Source organism: Ursus arctos, unplaced genomic scaffold (assembly GCF_023065955.2).
Source record: "Ursus arctos isolate Adak ecotype North America unplaced genomic scaffold, UrsArc2.0 scaffold_2, whole genome shotgun sequence".
NCBI lineage: Eukaryota > Metazoa > Chordata > Mammalia > Carnivora > Ursidae > Ursus > Ursus arctos.
The window spans coordinates 79,258,658-79,277,848 of record NW_026622874.1 but is presented as its reverse complement, the minus strand read 5'-3'; the positions used below and the strand labels follow the sequence as shown (position 1 = coordinate 79,277,848).

General features: G+C 46.8%; 1 protein-coding gene across 1 annotated transcript; it reads left to right on the top strand.

The window, feature by feature from the left end:
* The first annotated feature begins 3,979 nt into the window (after positions 1-3,979).
* Positions 3,980-18,911, top strand: UMOD (uromodulin). Its single transcript, XM_026520213.3, has 11 exons — positions 3,980-4,189; positions 5,718-5,915; positions 7,314-8,090; positions 8,192-8,299; positions 9,538-9,746; positions 10,709-10,857; positions 12,936-13,181; positions 15,646-15,808; positions 16,410-16,491; positions 17,239-17,280; positions 18,393-18,911. Exons 2-11 carry the CDS (start codon positions 5,822-5,824, stop codon positions 18,452-18,454), a joined length of 1,932 nt encoding a protein of 643 aa, XP_026375998.1. The 5' UTR covers positions 3,980-4,189; positions 5,718-5,821; the 3' UTR covers positions 18,455-18,911.
* Positions 18,912-19,191: the final 280 nt, after the last annotated feature.

The following is a 19,191-nucleotide window of genomic DNA, read 5'->3' as shown; positions in this document are numbered from 1 at the left end:
GGAATAAATCATGCGGAACGGAGTCCCTGACTGGCCACCAGCCACAGAATGCATGTGGCTACCTGCAAGTTCCTCATATGTATCTGGGGCCTCAGGAAGTGGGGGCTCAGGTTGGGATAAGCAGTTATAGGTAAGGCCAGTGATGACCCTTTTGTTGGGACAGTCATCTCCCTTGGCCCATTTTCTACACCCTCCAGCACACACCACTCTCACAAAAATCCTTGTATTCTGTTTGATCAGTTTTTCAAATTTCAAATTAGCTTCACCCCCTCAAAAAAAGACCTGAAACCACTTACCCCTCATGGCTGAGCATGGTATGCTTTTTATCCCCAGGAGTGCAAGGCATCATAGGAGTAAATCTGAATAAGATAAGAGCTGTAGTATGGATTTAACACGGGCTAGCTGGGTAATCTCAGGGAAGCAACTCATTATTTCTGAACTACAATCTTCTTGGTAACGTGCTGCTGTGCCTTGTTGTATGAGACAATAAATATAAAAGCATTCAATATAGTGTCTGACCCAAGAGTGGCACTCAGTAAGTGAGAGCGGTCAAGATTATTAGGATCAAGTTTCTTACCCACGTCTAAAAGTTAAAAGAAAGGCATTCCAAGAAAATGGGAACTTCTGGTAAACTGAGTAAGGTTTGTTCAGAAACAAATATTTTTTGGCTACTTTTCTGGAAGTAAGATAAAGAAAAACATAGTGCTTGAATTTGGCAACACGGATGTCTTTGGTGATCTTGATGTGCAATGTCAATGGAGCTGGCAGTTCTGGAAGCATATCAGTGTGAATCTGAGTGGAAAGTCCGCAGATAAGTCTTTTGTGAAGTCTGGTTATGAAAGGATGGAAAATAGGATGGTGGCTGGAGGGAGTGTGGGGTCAAAGGAAGGTTTCTATAGAAGGGACTAGCAGAAAAAGAGAATGAATGAATGAATGAATGAATGAATGAATGAATGGGAAAGAAAGAAAGAAAGAAAGAAAGAAAGAAAGAAAGAAAGAAAGAAAGAAAGAAAGAAAGAACAGACTAGCAGATGAGAATACTCCAAGTGCCTATGAGAAGAGGAAGAAACAGGAGGAAGGGGTAGGTGAAGGTAAGGAAGAAAGGTTATCAGCCCAGGACGAAGGGTGCTGCTTCCATCATGGCAGAAGAGATGTGGAAGATGAGTCCAGAGACAGGAAGACGGAGAAGTTGAGGGAGGCAACGCTTAGTGACTGCAGTGAGAATGTCATGATGTCATTAAATGTGCAGGGCTGGGAGACAGTAGGAATTTTGAAAAAAGAGTGGAAAAACACCCGATTAGAGAAACACCACAGGATGCTCCAGCTATGCTGAGGGCAGGTGATGCTTATTGTTTTAAAATGTAGGTTTTGTTATTATTATTCAGATATGGCAAGGCTAACAGATGAGAAGATGAATGCCATTGAAAACATAGCTGGTTATATTCCCAGATCCCAAGAGGAGGGGGCACATGAGGAAACACCAGGGTCAATCAGGAGGCCAAGGGAGAGGGGAAACATGAGCGAGAGCCTTTCTTGTGGTTTTCATGGGAAGGAACAGGAGAGGCAGGGTAAGCAGGTTTAGGACTGGATAGTCTGAACAATTTCAGCAGGTCCTGAGATGAGGGAACTGTCCTCAGTTGTCTGGTGCCTGGCTCTGGGGTGATGAGGGCAGGGGAATAGTGGTCCTGAGTGTGAGACCCCCCAGCAAAGGAGAGCTGGTTTTGGGGGGAGGGGTGGCCCTCTGGGTGGTTGGTTTGCATACAAAAGGCAGATCTCTAGCAAAGGGTTTGCAATCTCTAGGAATTAGTTAGCCTGGGAGGGGCAATCCCTCCAGGGTCAGCAAAGCCCCAAGATGTACAAGTATCAAATACAGAAATTAGAAAAATGTGGTTATTAGGCTTATGAATAATCTCCAACACAAATGCCCCATATTCTTGCCTGTGGCCTTTCTCTGGACAACTCCAGGAGCCACCTGGAGCCTCCATTTTAATCCTTTAAAGACACCCGGATTTGGGTTTAGACAGGGCTTCATATGCACCAACCAGAAATGATATTCACCATCCAAAATGGAGAAAAAGAATATTAAGAACTTTCATTTTCTTCTTAAGTGGGGGGGGGGGGGGAGGACACATTACTATAGAAAAAAAAAGGAAAAAAAAGGACACAGTCAGTTCCAAACACACACACACACACACACACACACACACACACACACACACACACACACAAAGGAAGAGATAATGATTTCCCTTTTTGTTGAAGAATTACAAAAATAAGCAATTAGATTTCTCACTTAATTTTTTTTTTTTTAAAGATTCTATTTATTTATTCGACAGAGATAGAGACAGCCAGCGAGAGAGGGAACACAAGCAGGGGGAGTGGGAGAGGAAGAAGCAGGCTCATAGCGGAGGAGCCTGATGTGGGGCCCGATCCCATAACACCGGGATCACGCCCTGAGCTGAAGGCAGACGCTTAACCGCTGTGCCACCCAGGCGCCCCTCACTTAATTTTTTAAAATATTTATTAATTTGAGAAAGAGAGAGTGCTTGCACATAAGAGTGGGGGGGAAGGGCAGAGGGAGAGGGACAAGCAGACTCCCCACTGAGCTGGGAGCCCAACACAGAGCTAGATCCCAGGACCCCAAGATTATGACCTGATCCAAAGTCAGATGCTTAACCAACTGAGACACCCAGGCACCCCTAAACTAGTTTATTTTTAAAAATCTCCCTCTGGGGTGCTGTTTGGGAAGAGGTATCAAATTCTTAAAATTGCACCACCTTGGGGTGCCTGGGTAGCTCAGGTGGTTAAGCATCTGCCTTGGCTCTCAGGTCATGATCCCAGGGTCCTGGAATCGAGCCCCATATCAGGCTCTCTGCTCAGTGGGGAGCCTGCTTCTCCCTTTCCCTCTGCCACTCCCCCTGTTCATGCTGTCTCTCTCTCTGTCAAATAAATAAAATCTTTATATTTATATTTATCTTATATTTTAAAAAAACTGCACCACCACTTTGACCCAGAAATTTCACTCCTACAGAATTGTCCTGAAGAGATGATTGCACAGTGCTGAAGGTTATCCTACCACTAAATGAGACAGGATGAGAAAGATCCTGAAAAAGTAAATGCAATGGGTCATTGTTCTATTTCCTGCTCAGCCCAAGTTTACACACATTCAATTTTTCTCAACGGGACTCTTAGACTGGACAGCCATCTCCATGGAACTGGGTCAGGAGCCATGGGGTTGAGCCCAGGCTCTGCCCTTTCGACCCCTGTGACTGTACATCAGCAAAGCAACATCGACAGTGACTTCCACGGGTAGAATCCTTACACCCCCTCTATTCTCACCTCTTCTCCTTTAACCACCATAACAACTCTAACAGATGGGTACTTTCCTTTTACAGACAATGAAAATGACCTCAGAAAGATTATTAAAGAAATGAGTCCTCTGGCACACAGTAAATGGCTGATTGGGAACCAGCAGACCGACTTAAAAGTCAGTCTACTTAGTCATAAAGTTACCCACCTCCCAAGGGGGCCTATCCTCATGGGAACTCAGATTCTTTGTTTCACAGAGTGGGTCTGGTCTGGTGATGTCTGAATTATCTTCTGGCTTTGACATTCGACCATTTTTACCTCCTCTCCTGCTCACGTCCAGACCACAGAGGTGTTTGCTGAGCCCATGAGGATGAGTGTGCTTCAACAGGGTGCCCTCCCCAGGGCAGGGACCCCAAATGGCCACAAGTGCATGTCCTAATGGGGGCAATAAAAACCCCCTTTTGCCCCAGCGCTGCCTGGTTTTGAATACTGTCCTCTGCCTGGCTCCTTGGGTCCACCTTGTCCTTCTCAATGACCAAGAAAAGGCCTAGTACCTTGGCACTGCTTTTCCAGTTAATTTCTAACTAAGGAATCTCTTTATGCCAAAAGATGCAAAACAGAGGCTTTATATTTGCGGGCACAAGTTTGACCCCCAATGTCAGTCATTTGGGGTGTCCACATATTAGGAAAAAGAACAACAATCTGACAGCCTAGGGAAGGAAAACACTGTGCCCAAAGGGGAAAATACTCCACCCTCAAGAAAACAATCTCAAAAAACAGAACCAGAGGCTAATTGGAGGAGAGATTGCCAGCCAGGGGCAGATGTATATATAGGAAGCACATACTTGTAAGCGGACTAATTCTACCTCTCTGGCTTCAGGTAAGGCTATCTACAGCTCTCTCTTCTCCTAGCCACTTCTCCACCACCTAGTTCTCTGCTAATTCCCATTCTGCTTGGGAGAGGGGGGAAGGAAATGAAGTTTGGACACCTGGGTCGACCTAGATTGGGCCATTCCTCTGCTGACTCTTGGCTTCATTATCTTTGGTTGGTCAATCTCCCTCTCTTCGAGGCTGTGCTTTTCTAATAACAATGACTACTGTTTCTTCACTCATTCAACAAATATTAGTGAAGTGCCTACTGTGTACCAGCACTGGGGACACAGCAGTGAACAATAGCATTTGCTGTGTGCTATGCCCTGCTTTGCTTATATCATCTTAGTTAATCCCCATGACAAAATGCAGTCAGTTACCATCTGCCACAGTGCTTTCAAAATACAGGTCACGACCCATTAGTAGATCATGAAATCGTTTGTGGATTATATCCAAAATTTTCTTTTAATTAAATGTTATAGACTATGTCAGCAAGCAATGCCTACAGTAATAAGAATTTTTTTATAAAACTTCTATTTTGCGTGTGTGTGTGTGTGCGCGTGTATGCGTGCATGTGTGCACCCATGCATACACACAAGCAACTACACCAGGTTATGGCAAAAAATATTTTCCTTATAGCAGATTGTGGTCACAAAGGCTTGGAAAACACAGCTCCAGAACACAAGTTCTTTGATCACGGGGACGTCAAGCTGAGCCTGGCACATCACAGGCACTCAGTTTGTGAAAGCAAAGATCCGTATTTCATAGATGAGGAAACTAATTCTTAGCGAACTGAAATACCTTGCCCAGTGTTATATTGTTAGTGATTAGTAAAACAGGGATTTGGATCCTGGCGGCAGGCTCCAGGTGCCACACATTTAACCACGAGTTACTACCCTAGTTTGCTGCTGTAAAAATTGAGGCTATAGTAATACCCACCTAGGATTATTTCACCAATTGAGTGAAATAATAAGTGACTGCTCTGGAAACACTAAATCCACCGTGAAGATTAATCATCTCTGGAGTTGCTTATCTAAAGCAACTTCTTTACAATACATGGGTTGCCATGAAGTCAGGGATCTTGCCTGTCCTATTCGTTGCCTTCCTTGGTGTGGATGTGTAGTTCCCTGTTTGGCACATGGTAGCTATTCAATAAATGTTTGTTGAATGGATAAATGGATCTGGGCAAGTTGAAAGTATCCCAGCAGGGGATCAGGAATGGGCTGTGAAAACCCAAAGCTGCCTCCAAAAAGATGGTGAGTCCAGAACACACTACCCCTGATGCTTCCTGTTCCAAATGAGACTCGGTTTTCCAGATGCACTGAGACTGGGGGAGCAGAGGCTAATATGTGGGTGGAAGTAAGGGTGGGGTCACAGATGGGAAAACCACCAAAGCAAGGGCTACAACACTGTACACTTTTTGTAGTTCATATAAATGGCATCTTCTGGAGTTGTGCGGTGCACGACCAAAGCACTCCTCCCAACTGTGGGGAAGTGAGTTAGATCATGCATTTATCCCATCCATCTCTGTTCCACAGGACTCCAGCCATCACAGACAGGGAGGAAATCTCAAGGGGTCAACCTGTCCTTGCCTTTGGGCAGGTCCTCCCCAGATCAGAAGCAGCTGTGAAGAGCAGAAAGAATGGGGCAGCTTTCCTCCCCGACCTCGGTGTGGATGGTACTCATGGTAACCTCTTGGGTCCTCAGGGCAGCATCCACTGACACCTTGGAAGCAAGTAAGTGTGGTGTGTGTGTATGTATGTGTGCAGGGAACGATGCTGCTGTTAACAGAGGAGATCTGGCTCCCTCTCTTATCATGCTTAGAATTTGATTTATTCTAAATCCATTTTTTATACTTCAATGTATACAGGGACTCGGATGGGAGTTTTGTTAAAATGCAGATTCTGATTCAGTAGGCCCTGTGTAGGGCCTGAAATTCTGCATTTCTGACAAGCTCTGAGGTGATGCTCATGCTGATGCTGTGGTCCTCGGATCACACATTGAGAGGCAAGAGTCTAGAATACCACTACGGTCCCCTGGCACTTTACTGGAAGGTCAGGAACATATTCAAACACACGGGAGGGAGATTTGAACACACCTAAGTGGCTCCCAAACACCTCCCCCTGCACTCTTAAGAGGTCATTCCACAAGGGGCACCTGGGTGGCACAGCGGTTAAGCGTCTGCCTTCGGCTCAGGGCGTGATCCCGGCGTTACGGGATCGAGCCCCACATCAGGCTCCTCTGATGTGAGCCTGCTTCTTCCTCTCCCACTCCCCCTGCTTGTGTTCCCTCTCTCGCTGGCTGTCTATCTCATAAATAAATTTAAAAAAATCTTTAAAAAAAAAAAGAGGTCATTCCACTAGGTCTTGTATTATCCTCATCTAGCTCTCAGTTTCTCCCTGGAGAAGGGAGCTGGGCATCTGCCCTGAGCTGGAGTACCTTGGGGCACAGTAAATGCCATTTCACTATCATGGTTAAGAGGTTAAGAGCATATACTCTGTGGTCCTGCCACCTAGGTTTGTGTCCTGGCTCTTCTGCTTACCAACAGAGTAAGTGGCTGAAACTCTCTAAACCTCAGTTTGCTCATCTTTAAAATAAGGGTAAATACAAAGGCGATCCCATAGGGCCATTGGGGAGGATTCAATGGGACAATGAGTCAAAAGCACGGATCCCAGTGTCTGGCATATAGTAAGTGCTTAAGAAATGACAGCTTATTATCTTTATTGCTTTTATTGTCATGGAGGATGTCACATAAAGTGTGACTGCCCCTGTCAGGGAGAGTTGGGGAAGTCTTCAGAGGGGAGGCAGGGAAGACCTGAGCAAAACGCATTAAATGTTCAAAGATGGGGAAGGGGCGACAGGGTTACCTAAATCCTACCAAAGTGTCAAGAACTCTGTAATATTCCTCTGGATGTGGAAATGTGGGTATTTTAAAAGAAGACACAGTTTGAAAGCAATGCTTAACACAGAAGAATGCACAGTGGAATCATCGGGGGAGTTTTGTTTAGTTGTTTTGGAGGGAGTCACCCAGGGACCAAGTCTTAAAGAACATGGTACCCTAAGGGATGCAGGAGGACTCTCGGAGTGACCACTGGCCCAGCTGCCCCACTCAGGCTGGGCTCCTCTGTCCACAGGAAGCTGCTCTGACTGTCACAGCAATGCCACCTGCATGGAGAATGGGACTGCCACAACATGCTCCTGCCAGGTGGGTTTCACTGGCAATGGCCTTGTGTGCGTGGACCTGGATGAATGTGTCATTCCTGGGGCCCACAACTGCTCTGAGGACAGCAGCTGCGTGAACACGCCGGGCTCCTACTTGTGCACCTGTTCTGACGGCTTCCGTCTCACGCCCGGACTGGGCTGCACCGATGTGGACGAGTGTGCCGAGCCTGGGCTCAGCCACTGCCACGCCCTGGCCACCTGCATCAACAGCAAGGGCAATTACTCGTGTGTGTGCCCTGTGGGCTACCTGGGGGACGGGCAGCACTGTGAGTGCTCCCCGGGCTCCTGCGGGCCGGGATTGGACTGCGTGCCCGAGGGTGACACGCTCATGTGCGTGGACCCGTGCCAGGAGTACCACATCCTGGATGAGTACTGGCGCAGCACTGAGTATGGGGCAGGTTACACCTGCGACTTGGGCCTGAGCGGCTGGTACCGCTTCATGGGGCCGGGCGGTGTGAGCCTGGCAGAGACCTGCGTGCCTGTCCTGCACTGCAACACAGCGGCGCCCATGTGGCTCAACGGCACACACCCGTCCAGTGACGAGGGCATAGTGAACCGCACAGCCTGCGCCCACTGGAGTGGCCACTGCTGCCTGTGGGAAGCGCCTGTCCAAGTGAAGGCCTGTGCCGGCGGCTACTATGTCTACAACCTGACTGCGCCCCCCGAGTGTTATCTGGCCTACTGCACAGGTGAGTGGTCGTCTCCCCCTAGCCCCCACCACAGACCTGGGTGGGCACCATGGGAGACCGGGGAGCATCCCTGTTGACTGACAGTGTCTGTGATTCTGCAGACCCCAGCTCCGTGTTGGGGACATGTGAGGAGTGCAGTACAGAAGAGGACTGCAAATCAGATGACGGCACATGGAGGTGCCAGTGCAAACAGGACTTCAGCATCACTGGTGAGGCCAGGGGAAGAGGGCAACATGTTGAGAAATGTCAGCAACTGGGGGAGGGACACATTCCTATGTGTGGGCTGGGGACACGTGGGGATGATGCAGGGATGCATATCATCCCATCTGAGTGAAAAGTGGGTCCAGTAATATGTCAAAACCAGGAGAAGCTCTCTGGGCTCCTGCACTCCCTTTAGTCGACCCCAAAGCTCCCAGAGCTCGGGGGACCTCCTTACCCCCAGCCTTTTTTCTGAGGCTCCCACACCACAGGGCAGGTGGCTGCCACTTTTGGCCTCAGGCTGCTTAAGCCCTGTTTCTGCAGCTCAAGAACACAGGACTGGTGGTGACCAGCCTGTAGTTTCTAGGGCTAGGGCCCTCCACTGACCAGCAGAGGATCCTGAGCAGGGCTCTGTGGGTCTCCAAGCCTCAGTTTCCCCATATATACAATGACTGAAGCAGGACAGTATCTCTCAAACTTCAGCCATGATTTTAGTTACATTCAAGTACCAATTTTACAATTTTGTTTTATCCAAGTACTACCTAGACTGTGGTTTTTATTATTAACTTGTTCTTCTTTAAATTGGCTGACTCCTTCTTTTAAATAAACTTGGGACATTATGGTCACTGCTGCATCTATCTGTGGCAAATAACACTTACCTTAGATAGAAGGTAACAGTAAAAATGAATACAATGAAAGAAAATTATTAAATTCCAGCAGCTGTGTAATACTTCAATTTTAAAAAGTTAAAAAAAAATCCAGCTGGATGTCATTGCGTGTCCCAAACATTTAGCCTGATTTCTGCATTCTGTTGTTTTAAAAGGGAAATTAGCAAGTATATAGCATTAAAAACATTAGTAGCTAGTGTGGACTATTTGATATAGGGAGGATGGAAAAATACTGTGATTAATGTGTTAGTTTGTTTGTTGTTTTGTTTTATTGAGATTCAGTGTATTTAATGCTGGGGGGGTGAACAACCTGAAAATAATACCGTTTTTTTGTATACAATCCACACTTAGGGTAACATGGAGCTGTTGGTTGGCCACTTGAATCCGTCCAGTGATGCTCAGAATCCAATCTTGTGTCTCTGTCCCTCTGAGAGAGGAGACCACAGCAAGATGAGATAGAGGCTAATCTGAGTGCCCCTAGCTGGTGGCCAGCCTGACCAGCTGGGCCTGGGCCGTGGGGATGTGCTGGATCCTGAATTGTGGTCACGGGTTTCCAATCCTGCCTTCCCTGCCCATTTCAGATCTCTCCCTCCTGGAGCGCAAGCTAGAGTGTGGAGTCAATGACATCAAGGTGTCCCTGAGCAAGTGCCAGCTGAAGAGCCTGGGCTTTGAGAAGGTTTTCATGTACCTGCGTGACAGCCAGTGCTCAGGCTTCAGTGAGAGGGGTGACCGGGACTGGCTATCTGTGGTGACCCCAGCCAGGGATGGCCCCTGTGGGACAGTGATGATGGTATGTCCTTGCTGACGTGGGACAGGGTTGGAGCACCGCCTGGTTCAAGCCCCAGCTTTACCATTTCCTAGTCATATGAGCCTAGTTGTGACTCAGTTTCCTCAACCCTAAAATGGAATAATGATACTAGTACCTACTTCACCGGGTTGTTAAGTTGTTAAGAGGATTAAATGAGCTAATGTGTGTGAAGTGATTAGGACATTGACTGGCGCAGTGTAAGTGTTCAATAAACGTTAGCTTTAAATAAAGAGAATGATCCATGATGACACTTTCCCACTTTACAGATGGGAATGGAAGGGCCCAGACAGGGCAGTGATTCTTCTAAGCCAGCAGGTATCAGCATTGGGCTCAGAAGCAGGTCTGTCTCTCTTGGGTGGTGTTTGAAGGCAAGGTCTGAATCACTAGTGTTCAGAGAACCAGGACCTCACCTTCAGAAACCCCCTCAAAAGGGACCCAGAGGTCAAAGTTTGAGTGGAACACTGCTTCTCCAACTCCCTCATCCCCCAGAAAGAAAAGGAAAGAAGACAAAAGGAAGGAAGAAAGAAATTATTATTTGCTTAGCACAGCATTTGAAATTCCGACATTAATAATGAGTCTGGACGTGGTTTTTAGTCTTTTTGGTGTTTGAGAAGAAGCATGGCCTAATTTGAAGAGCTGAGGCTTATTAGATCCCACGTATTGTGGGCGAGTTACTCAAGAGTTACTCAGTTTCTATGAACCCCCATCTCCTCATCATGAGGCAGGGAGTTAGTAGCCCTGCCTCTTAGGTCATTGAAGAAGCTAATGCAGTCATGCAGGAGGAGTGTTTACCTCAGGGCCTAAGTCATAAATGGCTGCTGTCGTTGTAACTTTTGATTATGACAGCTGAAGGGGAAGCTCACAGGTGGCCAGAGAAACTCCTTTGGTTTTGAGTCCTACTCAGATTCTCATGCTCCTTTCTCCTACCCCCCCCCCCAATACAGAGGAATGAAACCCATGCCACATATAGCAACACCCTCTACCTGGCAGATGAGATCATCATCCGTGACCGCAACATCAAAATCAACTTTGCGTGTTCCTACCCCCTGGACATGAAAATCAGCTTGAAGACCTCCCTGCAGCCAATGGTCAGGTGCGGCCAGAAAGGGTACTCAGTGTCCCTGGCCATCTCTACCCCCACAACCACTTAAGCACCAGGTCCTCAGCTTCCCTGTTAACTGCCAGCCATAAGGAGCTGGGTGGGGGGCCTGGGAGGCAGTATTTCCAATGGAGAAGCCCAACCAGAAAGTCCGGAGCCCAGATTCAAATCCAGGCTCTGTCACATACTAACCAGATGGCTCTGGAAATTGATAGCCCCACTCTGGGTGTCAGTTTCCTCATCTGTGAAATGGATTTAGCAGTACCTGTACTGCCTTTCTTAGAAGCACAACAGTGCTTGGCATGTGTGAATTAAATATTAGGGTCTCTGGCTTATCAGAGGGGCAGGGTGGTTGGACCAGATGGAAGGAGGGAAGGCTCTTGTCCAGACCTGCTACTTATATGATATATAAATCATATGCCATTTTTGGACCTTAGTTTCCTTCCTTCTCTATAAATAGGAATTTGATTAAAGAGGGGTTTACAAATTATGCCTCTTAGAGTTTGAAGGCCTTTAAGGAATTACGTTTGGGGATGCCTACAGGGTGAACCAGAGAAGTTCCACCCATATTGGGTGCCACATGAGGTTTTATTAAAAGAATAAAAGGATCTTGTTGCTAAATAAAACTGAAAATCTCTGAGTAGGATGAATCACAGGCCAATGATGCTGATGAGATGTTGGAAAAAATTACAGTTGTAATTATAACAAGCATTTATCAAGAGCTGACTATAGGTCAGGCATTGTGTTAAGTGCTCTACAGGAAACATCTCATTGAAATCTTAGAGCACCTTAAGAGGTATAAATATTACTATTATTATTCCCATTACACAGACGTGGACATTGAGGCTCAGAGAAGGCTGAGTAACCTGTCCAAAGTTAGAGTCTAGTAAGTGGCAGAGCTGGGATTCAAAGCCAGGCCATCATGCCCAGAGCCCCCATCCTACCATGACCTTCACTATGAAGCTCAGCCATGGCTACATGTTCTCTGGGCCATCTAGACTCAGGGAAGGGCACTAGGCACTGATGAGGGTGCATGGCTGACCTGAGGGAAGAAGGCTGCTCGTTGTCTGCCTTTGGCTGGAGCATCATATGGCCAAGCAGTGTCCTGGAGCAATGTGGCCATATCTCAGACCTGACAGACTTCAGGAAGCAACACATCTATATGGAGATGTCTCTCCGGTTTGAGCTGGAAATCTTGCCCTAGTCCAAATCTGAGTCCAAACCAATAACCCAGTTCTTACCTGCAAAATGGACTTCTACATTACTGAGTTTTTATCATGTGCCTTATTTCCTAACGTATCAGTCTTACAGTGTCCTTTATTGGCTCATTCTGCGAAGTCTCATCAGTGTAGCTGTTTTCAATGTGGTTAAAAATAACCCATTTACAAAAGCCCTATCTTCTGCTTTAGGTGGACCCAGAACTCTGACCTAGGCTGTAGGGACTCAGAGACATCCCTTTTAACTGTTCCAGGTTAAGACCAAAGAAGGCATGTAGGTGACTCCCTTGAGAATTTGTTTATTGGACTCCTTGAAGGCAAGGGCCACCAAGTGAGGGGGATGGACATGTTACAAAAAATGTGGTCTATGGATCAGCAGCATCAGCATCACATGGGAGCTTGTTAAAAATGCAGAACCTTAGGGCGCCTGGGTGGTGCAGTCATTAAGCATGTGCCTTCGGCTCAGGGCGTGATCCCAGCATTCTGGAATCGAGCCCCACATCAGGCTCCTCCGCTAGGAGCCTGCTTCTTCCTCTCCCACTCCCCCTGCTTGTGTTCCCTCTCTCGCTGGCTGTCTCTGTTAAATAAATAAATAAAATCTTAAAAAAAAAGCAGAACCTTGAGCCCCATCTTAATCTACCAAACCAGAACCTGCATTTTAACAAGATCCTGAGGTGACCCATGTCTGCTCATCACAACTGGCAGCCATTGCAGTGGTTGGTGGGTTCCAGTCCTCCTGCTATATAAACATGCAGAGAGCTGCCAGGGACCACCTGGGACTGCAGACCAGAAAGGGTGGCCCATCTGTTGCTGTTCTCAGCTCTGGTTTTCTCACCAGCCCTTCTCCCCCTACAGCGTCCTAAACATCAGCGTGGGAGGGACAGGCATGTTCACCGTGCGGATGGCACTCTTCCAGACCCCTGCCTACACACAGCCCTACCAAGGCTCCTCTGTGACCCTGACCACAGAGGCCTTTCTCTACGTGGGCACCATGCTGGATGGGGGCGACTTGTCCCGGTTTGCACTGCTGATGACCAACTGCTATGCCACACCTAGCAGCAACGCCACCGACCCCTTGAAGTACTTCATCATCCAGGACAGGTAAGGCCCGTGGATGGAATTCTGGAGCAGGAGGGGGCAGCCTTTGGATTTGGATTTGGAGGAAAGTACATCTTTATATTCATTAACCCCTAGCATCACCATCCGTTATGAACATACGCAACAAACCACAGAAGTATTAGCAGGACACGTGAAAACATTTACACATGTCAGTACTTTTTAGTTAGTAGAATATTAGAGCTTCTACTAGAAATTATTATTTAATGTATTACCAAATATATATCCTTATAAATATATGTATATATAATAGATACATAGATATATAATGCATATATCAAATGCTCTAATATTTTGAGAACTATGCTTCAGTTGAACTGGTTTCCTTTATAATCTTAGGTACTTTATGCATTTAAAACATTATTTTTGAAGAGGGATGCACGGGCTTCACCAGAAGGCTCTAGGTATCCAGGACTCAAGAAAAGATTAAGAAACCTGACTGAAAGGTGCACCCACCCAGAGTAGGGAGCAAGCTGGCACTTGGCTGGGAGGACTGAGCTGGAGACACAGTTAACCAAGGACCAACTGTAAGAGGGAGGACACAGGTGTGCTGCTTTTCACTCCAGGGGCACTGGAGAACCGTGGACCACACTGTGAGGAAGTAATTCACATTGCCATTCAAATTGGAATAGATGTCTTTGGAAGCTTACTGTGTGCCAGGCTCTGTAGATAGCACAGTGAATAGAAGGGACAAAACTCTCTGCCCTCATACAGCTGATACTCTAATAGGGGGTCTAACAATTAAACAAGATGAAATGTGTAGCATGTCAGTGGTAAGGGGGCTATAGGAAAAACCCAAATCAGGGAAAGGGGAGGGTCATATGCTATTTAATAGTATAGTCAGAAAAAGCATTCCTGAGAGACCTATTCCTGCTTTGGTTCTTAGAATCTGTCTGGTTACATCAAGGGAAAAGTATCAGCTGGGTGCTCATCTGACATGTATACCTCTCTGTTATTGCTAATCCCCTTTGCAAAAGAAAGAAGTCTGTTTTAGGGCCTTCCACTGTGACAGGAGCTAGCTAAAATTTAATAGCACTGTTTTACTTTGTATTTTTCTGTAAATGGTCATGTTGTGCTTATGGCAAGTGATGCTGGTTTGCTATTTGTGGTCAGGATCCAAAGATTCTGCTAAAAAATAGATGTATTCCAATAAAAATCTACATATATTTAATGCAAATAGCAAGCAAATTATAATAATACAGATGCTGGGAAACACGGGAAAACATACATGAAGGTAGTTTCTAGGTAAGGCCAATAAAGCAAATTTGGAAAGGGGCACTGATGGAGACTGGAGCATCACAGAGATTTGGGTTCACATCTTGGCTTTGCTATTTCTTAGTCTGCAGACACAAGTCATCTCTTCTCTCTGAATGTTCATGTTCTCATATGTGAAATGGGCATAAATAATTCCTACTGTGCAGGGATTTGTAAACTTTTTTTTTCCTGAGTAAAAACATTGAGACACTTGAAAAGTTTTGAAAAAGAAACAGGGAGAAATGCTGGGTGTGCCTGTGTTTTTCTGTCTGGGCATGTGTGGGAGGTCGGTTGGGGAGCACCAGTCCAGGAGGGGTGCCGAACATCTCAGGACGTGTAAGGAGGAGCCAATGAGGGGCTGGAGGGGACACCTGGATGCCCTGCTCAGGTAGCATGCAATCGGGTTTTCGGGGAGTGGGTCCCCTTAACCTCAGGGCTTTTATTTTGCCAAGTGGAGTTTGCACTCTCATAAACATATCTGAATTGTTTGAATAAAGCAGAGAGTTCCCATCTCAGTTCTTCCTCTGTGAAGTCAGCATTTAGCCCCTCTCCTAAATCAATTTTGAGCAAATCGTGTAAAATAGCGGAGAAAATGCCCAATCTGCCTGCCCTTATATTCTGATCCAGCCCAGCACACACGAGTCTCTGAAGGGGCAATTCTGAGTTTCGGTGCAATTGTGTATTTCTATAGATGGGCACACATGCACGCGTGTGCACGCGCGTGCGCTCTCTCTCTCTCTCTCTCTCCCTTTTGGTCACTGCCCCTTAGGACTTAGAAGTATCCACTGTTACCATTAGAACCAGCACATAGGAAATAGCCAACAAATGGTAGCTAATGATCCTGAATGTCACTTCCTGGGAAATCAGAGGTGCTGACTTTATAGCATAGTTTCAACCCTGTGCTGATGACATTTTTATTTCAGCATTATATATACACATCATATATATGTAGCATCTACTATGTGTCATATACTGTAGTATGCACTTGGAAAAGTTAACTCATTTAATCTTCCCAGCTATTTTATGATATGGGTTACAAATAGCATTTCCTGTATACAGATGGGAAAACTGGGGCACAGAGAGATTATGTTGCTCAACGACACATAGCTAATAGGTAGTGGAGTGAGATTTGAACCCATGAAGTTTGGCCGCAGAGTGTTTGCTTAACCAACGTTATATGACTTAACCCTCCCAGATGTCCACGTACTAAGGACCCAACCATCCAGGTGGTGGAGAACGGGGAGTCCCCTCAAGGCCGATTTTCTGTCCAGATGTTCCGTTTTGCCGGGAACTACGACCTGGTCTACCTGCACTGTGAAATATATCTGTGTGACACCTTTACTGAAAAATGCAAACCTGTGAGTTACCTTCCCTCCCTTAGGCTGCCTGCCATGACCTCCCCCTCAGCTGTCTCCCATAACCAAAGACATTTGGCCACAAGGCCTAAAAGAAAACAAACATTTTTGCTGTGTTTCTCTTTTAGTCCAGGAATTAAATGAGCAGTAATATGGGGTGGGCAGAGCCAGGTAGAAGACCTGAGCCTTTGGGAAATCAGGCTGGATCAGTGCAGTGGACAGGCTGGTAAATGCTCTGGCTTATCTCTAAGCTTGCGTTCTGATAACAGAAGCTGACATTTTAAAGCACCAGGTGCACCTTACCTGTGTTAACTTTTTATTCTTCGCAGTAACTAAAGGGGAGGCATTTTATTAGCTCCCTTTTCTATATGGGGAGAGCAGCTCAGAGAACTTGTGACTTTCCTAAGATCATACACCTAACGAATGGTAGAGGTGGGGCATGAGTCCAAGTATACAGATCTCCCAACAACTCCTGCCTTGACCATCCTCAAACCCCAGCCTGAGGCAAGAGGAGACCCCCGTGAGGAGTGCAGCTCACTCCCCGTGGCAGGAGCACATTCAGTCTCCCTCATGGAAGGGTTTCTTTGTTGCCCTCTTCCTGCAGACCTGCTCTGGGACCAGATTCCGCAGCGGAGGCATCACAGACCAAACCCACGTCCTGAACCTGGGTCCCATCACCCGGAAAAGTAAGAGAGCCACTCCCTCCCCTACATTTCTGGTGGGGAATATTCTCTGGAGAGGAGAAGGGATGACAGAACCTGGCATATGGATCTTACTGGGTTCTAAAGAAACGGAGCAAGTGGATTCTGTGGGGCAAGGTGGACTACAAGCTGCCTTCCTTTTACCAGTTCCTAGTCATTCATTCATTCTATTGCACAAATTTGTTCTTATACCTCCTGTGTGCTAGGCCCTGTGCTAGTAGTTGGGGATCTTGTGGTGAGCAAAAGCAGATACAGACTTGATTAACATGTAGCTTATAGACCAGTGGAACAGTCATTATTCAGTCTGAGGAGGGATTAACCAAGAGTGGTCAGGGAAAGGGGGTGAGGGGCAGGGAATCCCAGGCAGAGGGTACAGCATGGGCAAAGGTCCTGTGGTGGCAGGGGTGAGGGAGTGGGTAGCCCAGCCTGTTAGAGGAACTGAGAAAAGGCCAGGCAGGCTGGAAAGGGGAGGAGATTGGCATGGGATGAGCTGATGCAGGTGGGCCCAGACCATGTGGGGATTTATAGTTGTTGCTAAGGTTTTGGGCCTTTCTCGTGAAAGTAGTGGGGAACTCCTGAAGGGTCCAAAGCAGGGAAGTGACATGATAAGATCCAGGTTTCAAAAAGACCACTCTAGCTGCAAAGAGAAGAACACACTGAAGGGATATCTCTCAGGCTTCTTGCCATCTCCATGCCTTCTCTTCGCACTGATCCTTCTCTTTCCCTTTGCAGATGTCCAAGCAGTAGTCTCGAGGACTGCCTCCAGCAGCCTGGGTAAGTTCAGATTTGCTTTTCAGGGGAACCTCCACTAGAACCTTCCTCTGGGGCTTTTACATGTGGGTCCAGGATATGTTAGAGTGCCTGGCCTGCTTGGCCTGCGCTCTGAAGAGGTGACTGCATCTGTAGAAATGCCTGGTCCTGGGGCTGTACATATGCACATACACTTGCACTGTCTCACAGTAGTGCATACGTGCAGACAGACACAGGTGTGCACGGACAGGCACACCAGAATGTACATCATCCAGACATGTTTGTGCACGCACACACACACACACACACACACACACACACACACCAGGTCACATGCATATGCTCATATTTGCACATATAGATACACAGATAGCTGGAGTTGCATGCATGCATGCATATTTGCAGGGACACATACTTACACAAACTTACACCCAGTAGACATGCACACACTAGATCTATACCTTGGGTGCTTCCTGAAGCTTTGTGATTCCTCTCTAACACCTTTTTTAGGATTCACTCAACAGGTCACAAATATATGTTGAGTGCTGCTACATGTCATGGACCATGCTTGGTTCCGAGATGAACATACTAGAAAACAAGAAACCCTGTTTCTCTGCCTCTCTGACCACAAAGGCCAGTGATGGTGGCATTTCATGGCCTTTGATTTTCACAGACAGACTTGTCTGAAAATCTGGATGAAAAGTGAATTTATGTAACTGTTATCTTTTTGGCTCCGGGCATCTAGATATGAAGGAGTTGTTACACCAACCTAGTGTTTTACCTGAGCTAGGCCAACCCTGTACCAGTGAGCTTGGAGCTGAAGATTCAAGAAGTTCCTAAGAGGCTTATCCTCTGTGAAAATCCCAAGGTCACCAAGGATGGTTGAGTAGGTTGGGCACTGCACGTGAGTGTCCTTTTGAGAGGCTAAATCCTAGTGCCAGAGGAAAGGCTGTCTTCTTCAATATGGTCCATCTGGGAGGGCACCTTTTTCTAATTGGTTTTCAGGGAAGATAAAGAGAAAGGTTCCCTTTTCTAACTGATCAGGCCAGAGAGGGTGCCCTTTCCTAACTGGTCAGTCTAAAGGTGTTATAGGCACATCAGTGCTAGCAGCAGCCCTGTAATTGCTTTCTTTGCAGAGTTCCTGAAGGTCTGGTTGCCTCTACTTCTGTTGGCCACCTTGACGCTGATGTCTCAGTGATTGGCAGCTGGAAACCCTGTGCTCTGTGGCTTCATTTCCTGCTGGCTGGGGATGATGCAGCTTAATGCTCCAGCCACAGAAAAGGGAGCTCACACGTCAGTCAACCTGCTCCTCTTTCCCCCACTTTAATCCTCGCTATCGCAAAACATCCTGTACCTTTAAATTCTGCCTTCTCTCAAGATGGGACTTGTGATGTGTCTGCACACAAGGCCCCATGTCTCCTTAAAGAGTGTGGCAAAATAACAATAATTTTAAAAGCTCAGTCTTTGAAGTTACTCATTCATTCCACAAGTATTCATCAAGCACCTGCTATATGTAGGAACTGGTCAGAGTGCTGAGGATCCTGTGGTGAGAAAACAGGCTGCATCCCTGTACTCATGGAGTTCACACCCTGGTTGGAGACTGGCTTCAACTGGTTCTGCTGTGTAACCTCAGATAAAATACATGATGTCTCTGAGCTTCATCCATCCATTCTTGCATTCACTCATTCATCCATCCATCCATCCATCCATCCATCCATCCATCCATCCATTTATTCAAGAAATATTTGCTGAGCACCTCCTATGTGCCAGCCCTGTGCTAGCTTCTGGGGTAGAGCAGGGAATGAGCCACATACAATCCCTCCCCTCCTGGAGCTTACAGTCTGGCAGGAAGAGGAGAACTTGAATGGTGATCACAAGTTTGGCAGGCATGGCAGAAATGGAAGGTGTAACTAGGGGCCGCTGCTGCTGTATAAT